Raw genomic sequence first — 17,164 nt, 5'->3', positions numbered from 1 at the left:
TCTATTCTGTCATTCTAGCAGAAATAGAAGTGCCTTGTCTCGGGGTACCTGGGTAGCTCAGTTGGTTAAGCGTCTGCCCTCGGCTCAGGTCATGATCCCAGGGGTCCGCTTGTTTTTCCCTCTCCCGCTCCCTCTGCCTGTGCTGTCCTGCTCTCTGTCAAATAAATAAAATCTTAAAAAAAAAAAAAAAAGAATAAGTGCCTTGTCTCTCTCCAGTGCATGCAGGAGCAATTAGATGTTGGGAATTTGTTCAGCCTCTAGATTTTTTTTTTAAATCTGGTTTTTTTTTTAGATTTTATTTTTATTTTTTGATAGAATGCAAGCAGGGGCAGTGGGAGAAGCAGGCTTCCCATCGAGCAGGGAGCCGGATGTGGGACTCAATCCCAGGACCTTGGGATCATGACCTGAGCCGAAGGCAGACGCTTAACGACTGAGCCACCCAGGCGCCCAATTCAGCCTCTAGATTAAAGGTTATAGACAGAATCTACTGTTTTGTTTGGTCCACAGGGTATTTAGAAAAGAAAAATCAGGAGATTTCAAATAAAATTTTGGATTCTTGCTATTAGTTCTTAGAATATTGGGCTTGCAATCCTGCTTAGCAGCAATTGGCTGGAACTGGGACTAGCAGCTGATCCATCCCCTTCATTGTGAACATGTTTTCTTTAGTTGCACATAATCTTCACCATTTGTGCAGTGTATGCATATATATATGCTTATGCTGTTCCAGCTTCTCTCATTCATGTTACCTGTAGACATTGTTACCTAAATGCTATTTGTAGAGTACTACCTTGTGCCAGGTAGTAGCGCTAATAGACCATTTTACATTTGTTCATTGAATTATTTAATTCTAATAACAAACCTGCAATTTGTCCCTGATGAGTAAATAAAATTATATAGGCAGTATTTATCCCTAAGTTACAGATGAAGAATTTGAGGTTCAGTGAGGTTACATAAATTCTTCAAGGTCTCATGGTGTCATAGTTGAATTTGAACCTAGAGCTTCTTATTCAAAACTCCTTCCATTTATTTGAATGCTATTTTTAACTTTCTTTAAAGCAATGGAACTATTCTTCACATGAAGTCTTAGTGAATTTTGGTATATAAAACCAGTAAAGATAACACTGCTTTGATTGATGGGATGGGGGACAATTATGTGGGGATGGGAACCTGCATACTCAGCTCTTTGGTTTCCTTTAGGCACTTCTCTGGAATCAATAGGATTCCACGAAATAACTCGGACACACTCTCTGTATAACAAGCGTAACAATGCTAAATTTTAAGAGTTTTCACCTCCTTTGGATATTACAGTTATAGTGTGTCTCTTTCTTTTATGCTTCCTGGTATGTCTGTCTTCTTCAGTATAATTCCTCTTATTGTTTAATAGCATTTTTGATTCATACAGGTATTTGTTCAGATAGTGGTGAATCTTTTAGCCTTCTATTTGTTTTCAGATTGTTTTAATTAGAAATGAATCTCATTTATAGTTTAATTTACTTCGGAGCTTCTGCTAACTAACTCTTCTTTACTTTTCAGATTCTCTTTGTGGCCAGATGGGTTTGTATGGACAGGCTTGTCCATCTGTAACTTCATTAAGGTGAGTGCTCTTTTTTTCCTTATTGAACATGTAACGTTTTAAAAGTTACGCCATGAATTTCAAGGTGAGGTTCGTAATAAAATATTGTTTGTCAGACAGTGCTATTTGTTGGGTTGGGAGATATTTTTGCCTACAGGGATTATTAGTGGTAATGGGATTTGGATTTTAATTTCCACTTAGTGAATTTACGTATGTTCTTGTATATGGAATAACAAAATTTTTATACTTCTTTCTTTTTAAAAATATTCTGCTTTCTACATGTTTTAATTAGAAAATACACAGTAAATTTGATTGCTTTTGTAGATTAAATAAGACTCGGTGCTAGTTTTTATCTCTTTCTAAATGATGATACAAACATGATACCTAGATTATCCTCATTTACAGTAAATAAAGCTTAAAAAGTAGGAACTAAGTTGTATACAACCCAGTAGTCTTAGATTTTTTTGAAGTTGCTAAATCTTTTCTACAAATTAAATCTTACGTGAAATCCTGTGAATAAAACAGATACACACAGGGCTTTTCTACTTGCTTCTTAGGCTTTAATATTCTACCGTCACAATTGCCCCTGAGGGATTGTTGCAATTCCCAGAGCACGGTTTGAAAAAATAACCTAAATCTAATCTGTTAATTGAAATCTTTCAGATTAGAACGTGAAGTGTTGATGACAGTATCTACTGGGCTCATGTAACTGCTGCAGCTAGGTGTATTATTTATTCATTCAGCATACTGAGCACCTAATATGTTGTCAGGCACTATTCTAAATGCTAGGACTATAGCAGTGAACATAACAGATAAAAATCCTATAATCATGGAGCTACATTCTGGTGAAGGGACAATTAATAAACAAGAAATACCTGTTAGTATATATGGTGCTAAAGCGAGCACAAGAAGTATGTTAGTGACAGTGATGAGGGCTAAGGTGAAAAATAAAATAGAGAAGGGGAATGGGAAATACAGGGGTGTGTGTTATTTTAGCCAAGGAAAGCTTTACTGACATGGTGACGTTTGAAAACCTGAAAGAGTGATGGACTCTTCGATTTTGGTTATGTGGAATGTGAGCATTCCTGGCAGAGGGAATCCAGGAACTGATGAGGCAGGAGACTTGCCTTATGTGTTAGAGGAACAATATTCTGGATCAAAATTTTTTGTGCCTACAGCTATACATTTAGCATTTAATTAGTACTCTGGTGTCTGAGTTGGGTTATTTAGTATCCTTATATACATCTTTCATTTCTGTAATATTCTGTATGGTCCATCTATAAAGCAGAAAGTTGATATTCTTAAATGTGTGGATAGAAAACCATTTGTCTTTTTTTTTTTTTTAAAGATTCTACCTATCTGACAGAGTACAAGCGGGGGGAGCAACAGGCAGAGGGAGAGGGAGAAGCAGGCTCTCCGCTGAGCAGGGAGCCCGATGTGGTGCTCGATCCCAAGACCCTGGGATCATGACCTGGGCCAAAGGCAAATGCTTAACCAACTGAGCCACCCAGGAGTCCCCTATTTATTTATTTATTTTTCCTTTTGTAACTGGAAGCAGGCATTGAGTTTGATACAAGGAGGAGGAGAAACGAATGACTATTTTTTGATGGTGGTGATGGGGGAGAATCCTGGATTACTTAAAACCACAATAAATTTTAGTCTACTTTCCTGTAGTCTTCCCCAAACCAGAAATGGCCTCCCCGACAACACTGTCCAAATAGGAATAGAGCCGAACTCTTAACTCAAACCCACTGACGAATGCTTGTTTGCCATGCCTCTCTTGTATGTACTACCTTTATATCTTGTGTTATAATATCTGTATATCTAGAAAATGGCTAGATTGAAAATAGGAAGTATATGTGTTGGTGGAGAAGAACTGGATATGTGGCTGGGAATGAGGAAATGGGTAGGCAGGTAGGGATTTGTAGGCATAGGTAAGAGTGGGAGTGAACATTTTATGTGTAAATAGAGGTGGGGGTGAAATGAAAGTATGTGACATTTAAAAATTTGTTGGATAAGAAAGAGTAGTTAGTAAATTGGATTAAACCTCCCTCCATCCTTAAATATTTAGGCTAATAAACAGATGTTTATTAGATGTAGATGATACTGGATATTTAATCTGAATATGTTAGAATTATTTTTAAAATTTCACTTGCTGTATTTTATGTATTAAAAAGTAATACATTTATTGTAGGAAATTTGGAAAGGTAGAGAGCCATTGTTAATGTCTGTGTATTATGTAATTCTATACCAGTAGATACTATGTGTGAATTAGAAAAAGCACCCCATATTTTCTTTAAAAGAATGATTGCAAAAGATTTTGTAGTGATAGCAAGATATACTCTTTAATTTAAATAAGTTACTTTTGACACTTTGTTTTTCTTTGCTTGTTAGTATAGGTAGCATTGAATTTTAGCAAAACTTACTGTAACAGTATAATATTCTATATAATGAGACTTTTTTTTTTAAGTCAGGATCATGTCGGGGCAGAAATCACACCACTTGTTTGAACACAGAGATTTTAACAGAATCATTAACTATGTATAAAATTGTTAAGTAGGTAACAAAAGGGATAAAAATAAAACTAAGTATCATGGAGAGAGACACTTTAAGGAGCATCTGCCAACCCCAAGGGCTTGGAGACCAAAGGGAAAACCTAGAGACTTAGGAGGAAGGGTCCTATAGAACCAAAACTCAGACCTTTGAGGAGAAGACACTACATGGCTGGTGCTGGTGTCTGAACTTAAAAGAGGGGTCCCGTGGGTTTGAGACCCAGACCCCTGAGGAATGGGTATTGACTGGTCTTTGTGTCTTTCACTGGGGTATGATGAAGATAGTTCCACAAGTCTTGGAAAAACTATAAACTGGATTCACTTACTACTATGGGGAGGATCTCCTATTGTGGGGATGAAGAAATCTTTGCTGGGGTAATGCTCTTATGAAGCCCAAAGAATAGACAGGAAAGCACCAGTATCTTTTTCCATCTCCAGGGTTTCAGTCCATCTTTAAATGCTCCCTCTTGGCAGAGTCTTATAGGAAACCACCTGGCAAAAAGCACAGATATGGTTTGCAGAGTCCCAGTTTTCAGCATCATTAAGCAGATTGGGAAGTAGGGATGGGGATTTGGAGCTGAGAGGCAATGACTTAACTTGTTCCAACAAACTACTAAGTAGGTATAAAAAGATGTTTTTTCAGATCTGTTTTGCATCCAGTGTTTATGTGATTTTAGTAGTACTTATATGTTGCTAGAAGAAAATCCTAATTTTGTAAATCATGTGAATTTATATTAAAAATTGATGTAAGATTCATAGATATTCCTTGCAATCTGAATCTATTGCATTCATATCCTGAGTTTGGATAGTAAGAGTCTGGATAAGTGAATAGTGAGTCCTCTACATCTGTTCAGTTCCTCAGTTTTGGAAAACAAGAGTGAGAATTCAGATGATGATTGATGCAGATTCTACCAAACAATAGAATCTTAAAAATTTAGCAGAATCTGCTTGGTTCCTGAGTTTGTATAAGATGGATTTGAATCCCGAGATGCACCTGTGTTTTATTTCCATGTACAGATTCAGTAAGAGCAAAAACTTACCAAAAAAGTAGAAATTTCCTTGAACATTTGCTTTATGTAGACAAGTAAACACACGTGTATATAACCTACTTTTTTCACATGTAGCAATAGCTGTTTTTATAATTTGGTTTGATTAAAGCAAAACAAAATTTGATGTTTCTTTAGACTTGTTTAAACAAGGCCCTTTCTGCATTTCTGCATTGCCTGATATTTATTAGAGGATTGATTTTACAGTTCACACGTATATAAATCCTGGGACACTGGGGGTTATCAGTAGCACTATAAGTAGTTTCTGATGACACTGCCTTCTACCTGAGATTTCTTCCTTTTGTTTTTTTTCCTATTTTTACCCCTTTTTGCACTTGCTTTTTCCTTTTTGTTATGATTCTCCCTTTAAAAGAGATTTATTTATTTTAGAGAGAGAGCGTGCGTGCACCCTCCTTCCCTCTTCCCCCCACCCTGCCCGTGACCTGGGGGAGGGCAGGGGGAGAGGGCATCCTCAAGCAGATTCCCCGCTGAACACAGCCCAAAGTGGGGCTCTATCCCACGACCCTAATATCATGACTGAGCCAAAATCAAGCTGGCCTTTTAATCGACTGAGCTACCCAGGTGACCCTGTTATGCTTCTCCCTTAAAGATGCTTTTTATTATTGATCCAGTCTGTCTGTTTAGGATATACTAGGAAACACATAGGGATATTTTAGCACCAGAGAAGCTCATGCGTTAGTGTCCCAGATGAATTTCCTGTCCATCTGTTTCCTCATTTCTCTTCTCTTGATATTGATGACCCTGCTATTTAGAATGACCAGAGAAGGGTGGATTTATTTTAAGACCTTTTGCTGCTTTGTTTCTAGTAACAGGCTTGGTATTGTTAAGGCAGCTCTGGTATGTAGTCTTAGAATTAGGTAGATACAGTTTTAAATCTCTGCCACATATTACCCATATGATCTTGGACAGTTACTTCACTTTTCCTAATTTTGCTGTAATAAGGTTGTTAATGCTTACCTCACTGGTCTGTTACGATTCATGGTATTAAATATATACATAAGTCACCTGGCATATTTTTTCCTCTTTTCTCTTTAACATTAGTAGAAAGCAAAAGGGATCATCATTTTTAGAGTAAAAGAGGATTTGTATCCTTTGCTGTCAGCTCAAGAACATGGGGATTTGTTTTCTCACTTCTATTTCCCCTTCACTCTAAATTCTTGGATTCTAGAGTATCTGCCAGTAGTGTTCAGGTTTGCAACTGGCCTTCAGGCTAAGGATGTTGCTGACATTGAATATTACATGTTTATTATATTCATAATTTTATGCTATTAGGTCTCTCCCACACAGTGGCAAAAATAGCTTTTGCATTATCATGCCATAGTTCATTGTTACCATGTTTATCAAGCTTTTGGGGGGAACTGATAGAATCAATTTGCATGTTTAGGTGTGGCATATTCCAATTAAACAGTAATGAGAAGCCCTCTTAATTTTGACAATTACAGAAACTTTTTTTTTTTTTAAAAGATTTTATTTATTCATTTGAGACACAGAGATACAGAGAGAGAGAGGGAGCAGGAGCAGGGGGAGAGGCAGAGGAAGAAGAAGTAGGCTCCCTGCTGAGCCAGGAGCCTGATTTGGGGCTCGATCCCAGGACCCTGGGATCATGACCTGAGCCGAAGGCAGACACTTAACCATCTGAGCCACCCAGGCACCCCTACAGAAACTTTTCTAAACATTTTGAATTTTTCTGGCTTTTTTTTTTTAAGATTTTTTTAAAGATTTTATTTATTTATTTGACAGAGAGCACAAGCAGAGGGAGAGGGAGAAGCTGGCTCCCCGCTGAGCAGGGAGCCCGATGTGGGGCTCGATCCCGGGACTCCGGGATCATGACCTGAGCCGAAGACAGACGCTTAACCAACTGAGCCACCCAGGTGCACCTCTGGCTTATCTTGTAAAGCTTTACTCTCTGATATAGTAGCCACTAGCCTCATGTGGCTATTTAAATTAATTAAAAATAAAAATAAGGGGCACCTGGGTGGCTCAGTTGGTTAAGCGTTTGTCTTCGGCTCAGGTCATGATCCCGGAGTCCCGGGATGGAGCCCCACATCGGGCTCCCTGCTCCGCGGGAGGCCTTCTTCCTCTCCCACTCCCCCTGCCTGTGTTCCCCCTCTTGCTGTGTCTCTCTGTCAAATAATAAAATCTTTAAAAAAAAAAAAAATCTAAATGAACAGACCTGTTCTAAGAGCACATCAGTCATTATCAGCCTACATAATACATCAATACTGATTATCATTCCATGATGTGAAAGGGTCTGAAAAGGACTAACTTCCTAGAAATCCCAGTGCTATTTAGGGTAGAACGTTTACTAGTAATCTATAAAAAGCTGTGCAGCTTAAACTCAGTAGACCCTAAGGGAGTCTCTCTGCCTAGAGACTTACCCTGCTTGTTCCATCGGCTCCTAAAGACCCCACATTTTTGGCTTTTTTTGTTTGTTTCTTGTCATCAACACTTCAAAGTTTCTCAGCTTTGCTCTCTTTAACAAAGACTTTATTCTTTGTCTTCTCATCAAGCACAGCAACTTCTTCCATAAATCGTCACAATCTTTTCTTAATGGAACAACCTATTTCCTCCCATGTGCTCAAGTTCTTTACCATCGTCTAAAAATTTACTTGGCAATTTGTAAATATGAGTTTTTCTTTACCTCAACTTTCAACCCACCATTAAGCAGATACTTGATTATCAGATTTTTCTCTCAACTTGAAGAGAACAGAGTACTTATGACTACCAGATTTCAAGACTTACTGTAAAACTACAATAACCAAGACAAGTGGTTTTAGTAAAAGGGTAGATATAAAAATCAACAGAACAGGGTCCAAAAATGGACTCACCCGTATATGGCCAATTGATCTATTATGATTATTATTATTATTGAAGTATAGTTGACATACAATGTTATATTAGTTTCAGGTGTACAACATATTGATTCCACAGTTCTGTTACTCAGTGCTCAATACAGTAAGTACAGTCACCAGTAATAACGTTACTACAATATTACTGATTATATTTCCTATGCTATACTTAAAATAGCATTTTTACTTATAATAGCTAAAACTGGAGAACAATCCAAATATGCACCAACAGGTAAATGTTGTTGCACATATATCCAATGAAACAAAAAGGTATGAACTATTGATGCATGTAGTGACACCGGTGAATCTCAAGGTAATTATGCTAAATGAAAGAAGCCGGACAAATAAAAGGGTAATACTATACAGTTCCAGTTCTATACAACTTGAGAAAATGCAAACATACATTTAGGGGCAGAAAAGCAGATCAGCTGATATCTTGCAGAAAGTGACAGGAGGGCACACAACAACACCAGGAAACTTTTGAGAATGATGGATATGTTGTGGTAATTTTATGGGGGGGCTTATCAAATCATACTATGTCAATTACATCTCAATAAAGGTGTTTTTTAAGCTGTTTTAAATATATATGTGTGTGTGCGCAATCTGGAGTAGTTAGGATTTCTCAGCTAAGATACAAAAAGAAAAACATAAAAGAAAAAAGAAATTGGAAGCAAAAAATTTAAAGCTTTTTTGCTCTAACAAAAAACTTGCATCCAGAATATTTAAAGAACTCTAACAATGCAGTAAGATGACACTACCCAGTTTTATTTTTTTAAAGAAGATTTTTATTTATTTATTTGAGAGAGAGAGAGAATGAGAGATAGAAAGCACGAGAGGGAAGAGGGTCAGAGGGAGAAGCAGACTCCCTGCTGAGCAGGAAGCCCGATGTGGGACTCGATCCTGGGACTCCAGGATCATGACCTGAGCCGAAGGCAGTCGCTTAACCAACTGAGCCACCCAGGCGCCAGTTTTAAAATGTGCAAAAGATTTGAATAAAGACATACAAGGAGTCAATAAGCACATGAAAAGATGTACATCATCATTAGTCAACAGGAAAAGACAAATTAAAATCACAATGAAAAAAATGAAAAAAAAATAAAATCACAATGAGATACCACTCTATACCCATTAAAAGGTTTAAATCTGTTTGAAAACCAGTAGTATCTTCCTTTATGAATTTAGTTTAAACTCCATAGGTTTTATCTTGATATAACAAAAATAACTACATTTGTGCTGTAAGGTAAAGCATGGATGGTTATCCCCATTTTATATGGCTTCCAATCCAGTGATCCTCTGATTACATTGCATGGGCTTCTTGGGGTTTTATTTTTTTAATTATCTAGAGGCCTATCTGTAATAAAGAAGCACTATCTTTTTCTCAGACTCTACCTATTCAAGTAGTCTCATCTTTCCATAACTTCCAACTGTACTTTTTTACATAGCTAATACATCACTTTCCAAGTTCCAAATATACATAGGGGGACTGTAGAAAGAATGTTAACTTTGAAGAAAGCGGTTCCTATGCTTAAAATCTTCATTCAGCACCATAACCTTCAACAGGGACCTGTCCATAAGCACCTATCCTTCCGGCTCTCAAGTAAGCATCAGTATAGGGCAAAATAATCTTTCTGCTGTCCTTTTCTTTTGTTGTTTCTCTGAGAATCTTGAATGCTAGTAAGCACATAATGAGTACGTATTCAATATGTATCTGTCAAACTAAACAAAACTGGAACTCTTAGTCCAATTCCAAATCTACAGTTCCAAGAGGAAGGTGAGAATCAAGTCTCCCATTCACTACCCATATGACTATAAGGAAAGGGTCTGAATCCTAAAAAACATCCTCTCTTGAAATCCTAACTCTTTTTACCCAACACTGGATACATGCTGCTTTGTACCAGACACTTCCTGTAGTATTTTGCCTAGCTCACTGTGCCCTTTTCCCAGAGTTGTCTCCATCCCCAGGGCCCTGAAAGTCTTATCTATACCAGAGCTATGTGAGTACTACAACAAATTAAAGGATGAGAACCGGAGCTGACACCTGACCTAAGTTGTTCGCCTGAATTTTCTTCCTTAGGAATTCAGAATTAGGACTGAAATGGTTTGGGCTGGTTTCCTGAATAAAGAAGCTATGAAACTTGAGAGGTACAGGATGCCCGTATGCCAGAAAGGTAAAGAAAGCTGGTTTGTAGAAATGAAGAAATAAATTACAATCAGAGAAAAGCAACAGAGAAGAGAGTATACTGCCTTGGTTCTTAAGAACCTGAGTTCTATCCCCTCAAGAGATCCAGCTATCCCTCAGTTCTGTGAAATACCCCAGTATTCTCCACAAATAAAACCCTTTTCTGTTTTGTTTGATACATCCAGTGCTGGTTTCCTTTACTTGCAGCCAAGCAAAGCTTGACTAAAATAAGTTTACTAAATCAAATCATAACACTTTATTTTTCAGTATTATTTTATACCTTAAACACTGTTGACAGGTACAGATTTTATGTTTAACTCCTCTTTTACTTTGGCAATATACCCAGCGATGCTTTTTATTTCCTATTACCTCTGATACTATTTCCCCCACATATATGAATTCATGACAACTCAAATTTCTCTACCATCCCCCCATATAAAAAGCTGCTGCCTTTCATAAGATTTTTTTCAATTTTATCACTAGTTTTCTATCACTTTTTTCCTGTTTCCTGCATTGATACTTTCCTTTTCTAATTATTTTTATAGTATCCTCAGTTAAGTGGAATATTTTTGACATCCCTCATTTTAAGAAAACACCTCAAATTATGATGAATACTGACAGCCAAGAGGCAGAACTTCGTGATTAAGAGCATGGGCACTGGAGCAAGGCCTACATATGAATTCCAGCTCTGTCCCTTTATTCACTGCATGTCCTTCAGCTAAGCTTAACTTTTGTATCTCTCTTTCCTCATTTATGAAATGAGGTACCAAGCTTATAGAGCTGTTAGAGGGATTTAATTAATATACTTTAAAATGCTTAAATAATGCCTGGTCTAGTAGTGAGAACACCATAAAAGCTTAGATATATCAAAGTCAATATTTAGTCACAAAAGTAACTTTTAATAATGTCAATGACTAGTCAACGATACTCTTCAATATCTAATACTCAGAAATGGAAGCCCTAGGGGATTCGGTCATCTTAGATCAAAGATTAAGTTGCATTTAGGATGCTCTAAGCCAGCACTGTCCAACAGAACTTTCTGCAACAATGGAAATGTATGTGTGCTATATCCAGTGTGCTAGCCATTAGCCACGTGTGGCTACTGAGCACTTTTAAAATATGGCTAGTGTGACTAAGAAACATTTTTAAATTTTTATTTTTTTAAGATTTTATTTATCTCACAGAGACACAGCTGAAGGCAGATGCTTAACCAACTGAGCCACCCAGGCGTCCCAACTTTTGCAAATTTTTTAAAAACATTTAATAGAGACAGCTGGATTCTCATCTCTGCTTCTGCATTGAGTCTGATGTGATAACACCCATCACATAGCATGTGAAAAGTTCCACTGTACACTTATCAGAGGATGAGAGTGGAAAAGGCAGATAACATCTTATTGTGAAAATTGTTTTGACCCTTCAGATTCCCTGAAAGGGTGTCTGGACCACGCTTTGAGGACAACTGAATCCTAGACATCACATGTAGAAGTTTAAGCTGTTTAGCATTTTCCGTGCGTCATACTTAACCCTAAAAGGTAAGACAGGATTACCTTCCACAGGGTTAGCCTCTGCCAGCACTGACGCCATGCTACTGGTATAATGTATAGTGAGCTAAAGCAGTATGGTTGTAGAAAGGTTAGGATAAACACTTCAGTGAGATAGGATGAACCAGTGCATACGTGTTACTCAGAGGACTTTTATTATATGGACATTTTGTATATATATATACACACACACACGCACACACATATTTTAAACTAAGTATAAGGAGTGTTAATAGATTTTGTCTGGGTTTTTAACTTTTTTTTTTTTTTAAGGATTTTATTTATTTATTTGAGAGAGAACAAGCCAGAGAGAAAGCACAAGCAGGGGGAGAGGGAGAAGCAGACTCCCCACGGAGCAGGGAGCCTGACATGGCGCTTGATCCCAGAACCCTGGGATCATGACCTGAGCCGAAGGTAGACAGTTAACCCACTAAGCTTCATGGGCGCCCCATGAAGCTTAACTTTTTTTTTTTTTTAAAGATTTTATTTATTTATTTATTCATGAGAGACAGAGGGAGAGAGAAGCAGAGGGAGAAGCAGGCTCCCAAGGAGCAGGGAGCCCAATGCGGGACTCGATCCCAGGACCCTGGGATCATGACCTGAGCCGAAGGCAGACGCTTAACCATCTGAGCCACCCAGGCGCCCCTAACTTTATTTTTAAAGAGAGAGCGAGTGCACGCACAGGGCGCACATGAGCAGGGGAGGGGCAGAGGGAGAGGGAGAGAGAGAATCCTAAGCAGGCTCAAAGCTCAGTAGTACAGAGCCCAATACGGGGATCAATCCTAGGACTCTGAGCCAGAATCAAGAGTCAGACGCTTAACTGTCTGAGCCACCCAGGTGCCCCTGTGTGGTTTTTTTTAAATAACAGCTACAGAGATGGCTTTGAGTGTTCTGGTGTTAAAGGGACTAGTGTTCATCAGTATTTCCAACTACTCAGATTCCAGTACGTGAGATCTAAATGCAAAATACAGTCTTTACTTGATGACAGAATATAGTTGAGTGGTTAAGGTCCAAAAATGTTTATATTTCCTTCCTACATTGTGGAGCAAAAGATACCTAAGATGAGAATCACACATATAGTGTGAAAATATCTTTTGACTACATGATCCCTAAGTTTGTACCCTGAATGGAATTCTAACTATGAGTATGACTTGTATGAATTTAGAATACAGTTTTATGAATTTAAGATTATATGTGGAGTAATTTGGAGAGAATCTAGAGAAGAGCAATAAATATATTAGGGTTCCAAATTCAGATCCTGTTGGAGAAGTTCTGGACTTTAAAACTTAAGAGAAAAGGGAACACAAAAAGTTGTGTTAATATTGTAAAATATGTGAAGCATCATTATGAATAGAACTCTGACCCGTTCTCATTTTCCAAGAGAGAATTTAAAGAAATTTTCTTCTCCGTAGCAAGGGAGATAGAGATTAGCCAGTTAAAACTTTTAATTTTTAAAAAAAAATTATTTATTTTTAAAGTAATCTCTGTGCCCAGCATGGGGCTCAAACTCATGACCCTAAGATCAAGAGTTACGTGCTCTACCAACTGAGCCAGCTAGGCTCCCCTAGCCAGTTAAACCTTTAAAAAAAAACCAACCAACCAAACAAAAAACGCATACTTTAGAGTAACATACCTTAGAACAGATTGAGTAAGTTGTGAACTTTTCTTCCCATGGAGATCTTAAAGAGTATTGTTAGTCTCCAAAATAGGTTATACCAGGACTTTAAGAAATGACCGAATGAGGTTCTTTTTCATCTCTGATTTTATGATAAATAGCTCTGAAATCACAACAGTTTTACAAGTGGCAGTTGTCTCACTAAATCTCCTGGATTTTTGCATTAGCTGTGTTGTGAATATTCTTGGAATGTTAAGTGGGAAGAGAAGTTGTGAAAGTCAAGAGGTTTGAAGAGTGACCTACTATTTGTTTATTGGATTCCTTCTAAATTATGATTCCTCCACCTGTATTTTCACTTCAAACCAGTGAGGATTTTTCAGCTTATTTTCTAAAAAGGTCATTGCTTATAGGAAGTACCTTTGTGGAGATTCGTTTGACGCTGTCCATTTTTTTCCTAAATGGAGCAGAGATCAGCTGTTTTGAAAAGCTGGGAGTTTTTACTGGAAGAGAAGAGCAAGTAATTTTGGAGTTTATAATACCAACATTGGGGGCCAATATTAGAGGCTTAGGGCATGTGAGATGGGAGAACCAAAGTATAGAAAGTAGTTAGAAGTATGCCAGATATAAACCATATTGAAATTTTGTCAGGATTAAGCTGATCTTGCACCAGGAAAATGGAAAAGCTTATTTCTTTTTTTTCCAAGTTACTCTTTGTCTCTCTGCTGCAAGATACCTAACTGGGGGTTTTATACTCAAGAACTGTTGACTTGGAATTCCTTTATGGAATAATAGGATTTTGTGGGCTGCTACAGGAATCATCGTATCATCTTATTTCTATGGGGAAAAGTATGTTCTCAATTTTCATATATAGTCTACAAACAAAATTTTAAAACCTAATACTTTCTGGGTCACTTTAGAGTAAATATGAGGGGCTCATTTCCATTGAGGCTGCTAAATGATTATTGTATCATTTAGGACATGTAAGTCTAAAACCACTGAGTAAGAGTGACAGCCTTTTAAAATTTGGAAAATTCTGGGGCGCCTGGCTGGCTCATTTGGTAGAGTGTGCAACTCTTGATCTTGGTTGAGTTTGAGCCACACATTGGGTGTAGAGATTACTTAAAATCTTTTTAAAAAATGAAATAAAATTTAGAAAGTTCTGAAGAGTATGCATTTGGTAATAAAATTATTGACTGTGTTAGAAACTATTCTTAGTGCTTTGTATGCATTAACTCATTTAATCCTCACAGCAATCCTTTGGGTTGGGTACTATTTTTATCTTCATCTTACAAACGAGGAAACTGAGACATAAAAGATTAATTTACTTGTGTAAGGTCACATAGCTTAAAGTGGAAGAGTTTGGATTCTAATCCAGGCAGACTTGCTCAGCAGCCTGTGTTCTTAATTACTAAGTCGTATCTTTTCCGATGTAGGACGCCGTTAATTTTGCTGAAATTGAACTAAGAGTAGAAACTTTGATTTTGCTGGTGTATGAAAACTAAAGTAACACCAGCTGCTTTTGCTTGGAAATAGCTTAAATTATTACCTCATTTATAAGTTAACATTTTATTTTTTGTCCTATGGTTATAAAATATAAAATCAATCTGTAGTAGATTATTTTCTTTTTTAGTTTTCCACCACGATTTGCCCCTATGGGTACACAAATATTCACATGTACTTTTCCTATGTATTGAACTTACTTGCTCTTTTCTCAAGGGAGACAACCCAGAGTTTCATCCAGTTATTATAATTAGCTGAAAATCTAAGCTCTTTAGGTACAGTCTCTTTCATCAGATGCTGGTGTGGCTTCTTGTGGATCAAAGATCTATAAACCAGATGAGTTATTTACATTCTACCTAATATGTAGTGGTGGAGAAAGATTAGGATAACAGCAGTAAAAGCTATTATTCAGAAAAGGGGATAATGGGAAACACTCAATAGTCATTAGTGCATTATAAAATCTTACTGGGTCGAAGTGACAGTGACGCCTTGACAGTGTAGTAAGTTCCTTGACTTTGCTCTTTGGTAGGGCCTCCATTGTCTACTATGCCTTCTGAAAGATCCTACCTTGTCCATTATCTTCCATGACTACGTCTGAGATGGATATTAGTGAAGATGCCCTTTCTCGGAAATGTACAGCTTTTATAGCTCACTTCCTGTTGATGAGCTTGGGTATTATTTTGGAAACTTAAGAGGCTTTTGCAGTCTGGTCTCTTTCTCTCCCCCAACCTCCCATACAATTATCTTAAAATACTTAGTTTCTAGACTTTTTGCTGCTTTGATCCATAACGCCTGCCCAGACAGAATTTTTCAGTGTGAAGACTGTGCCCTTTGTGCTCCGTTTTACCGCAGGAATTTCCAGTCTTGTTTTGGTGCCATGGAACCCCTTCAACAGTCTGGTGAAACCTGTGGATCCATCTCAGAATGTCTCAAAATTCACAAAATAAAGTACTTGGGATTACAAAGGAAACCAATTATATTGAAATATGGTTAGCAAAATACTAACTTTGAAACATAGTAATGTGTGCTTTTAACATATTAAATGAAAGATCTAGTGGCAAGTCTAATACACTAGCATAATTTTAAGTAGTTAAGTTTATTTATTTAAAAATTTTTTAAGGATTTTATTTATTTGACAGAGAGAGAGACACAGCAAGAGAGGGAACACAAGCAGAGGCAAGGGCAGAGGGAGAGGGAGAACAGGCTTCCCGCCAAGCAGGGAGCCTGATGGCAGGGCTCGATCCCAGGACCCTGGGATCATGACCTGAGCCGAAGGCAGACGCTTAACGACTGAGCCACCCAGGCGCCCCTAAGTAGTTAAGTTTAAATTAAAAGTTGAGATTCTGCAACATTTGCATGTGAGAAGAATACATTTGTGGTTTTTATTGGTGGCAAAGTCACAAGTACTGTCAATGCTACTATGATTTGTTGTCTAATTTCATAATTAAAGGAAGTGCTAAATTTCAGTTACAAGTTAGTGGAAATGAAGAGTATTTTTTTCCCCACCCAAGTTCATTGACATCTTCTGGCTTCTGAGGGAAAGATGGTTCTGATGAGGCCATTTGAAACAATGGTGGAAATCATTGGTGGAAAGACAACACCCTTATGACATTGCTTTTGTGTGGCAAGATACCAGTCTTCTCTACTGCCAAGGCTGCAGTTTTGCAGCTACCATTCAGTTATTTCCATTTGCTACTTCAGAAGCAGTTGGTTTTTTTCCAGCTATGCAAGGCTTTAAATTATAGGACTGTTAGCTTAAATTGTGGGCCATACGCAGGGAGTTACCTCCCTTAGCAAATCTGTAGTTTCTCCCTCTCTGCTTGCAGCTCTAATAGAAGTTTATTTCTCTCTCAGGATTTTGTTTTAAGTGACAGGAAGAAGCCAAAGCATGCCAACATTCTAAATTTTTTTATATTTCTCTCCTTGCCATAGCCTTAGTTGGCATGTGGTTTGTTCTCTAACTTCTGTATATGGCCAAATTTGACCAAATCCTTTGTCACTCTTTAAGAAGGTCACCAGTTTTCCAACCTGCAATATCAGAGTTAATGTTTGCCTCATCACCTCCTCCTTTAAGAGTGTCTTATTTTAGGTTCTCTTACTTGTATCCCCCACTTCCTTATCCCAGATGTCATGTTTGTTAAGAATTGCATTCATCCACTGGTGATCTTTTTATGGTAGTTAAACATATAAGTCTGGAAGGTAGGCAGTTCAGGGTTCAGATGGCAGCTTCACAATTGTTTCACAAAAAACTCAGGGACCCAGATTCCTTCTCTTTGCTCCTATGTCCT

At 37.7% G+C, this 17,164-nt stretch overlaps 1 protein-coding gene across 4 annotated transcripts in view; it reads left to right on the top strand.

The window, feature by feature from the left end:
* The window catches only part of FOXJ3 (forkhead box J3), a 139,879-nt gene that overhangs the window by 20,630 nt on the left and 102,085 nt on the right, over positions 1-17,164 (top strand). For all 4 annotated transcript variants that reach the window (XM_027589476.1, XM_027589730.1, XM_027589650.1 and 1 more), the window contains exon 2: positions 1,534-1,594. In XM_027589476.1, coding sequence (XP_027445277.1) covers positions 1,551-1,594 — 44 coding nt within the window. In that variant the 5' untranslated portion in view covers positions 1,534-1,550. The remainder of the gene's footprint in view (positions 1-1,533; positions 1,595-17,164) is intronic.

Source organism: Zalophus californianus, chromosome 4 (assembly GCF_009762305.2).
Source record: "Zalophus californianus isolate mZalCal1 chromosome 4, mZalCal1.pri.v2, whole genome shotgun sequence".
Classification (NCBI taxonomy): domain Eukaryota; kingdom Metazoa; phylum Chordata; class Mammalia; order Carnivora; family Otariidae; genus Zalophus; species Zalophus californianus.
The sequence above is the reverse complement of the archived record's forward strand: the minus strand, read 5'-3'. Positions and strand labels throughout refer to the sequence as shown.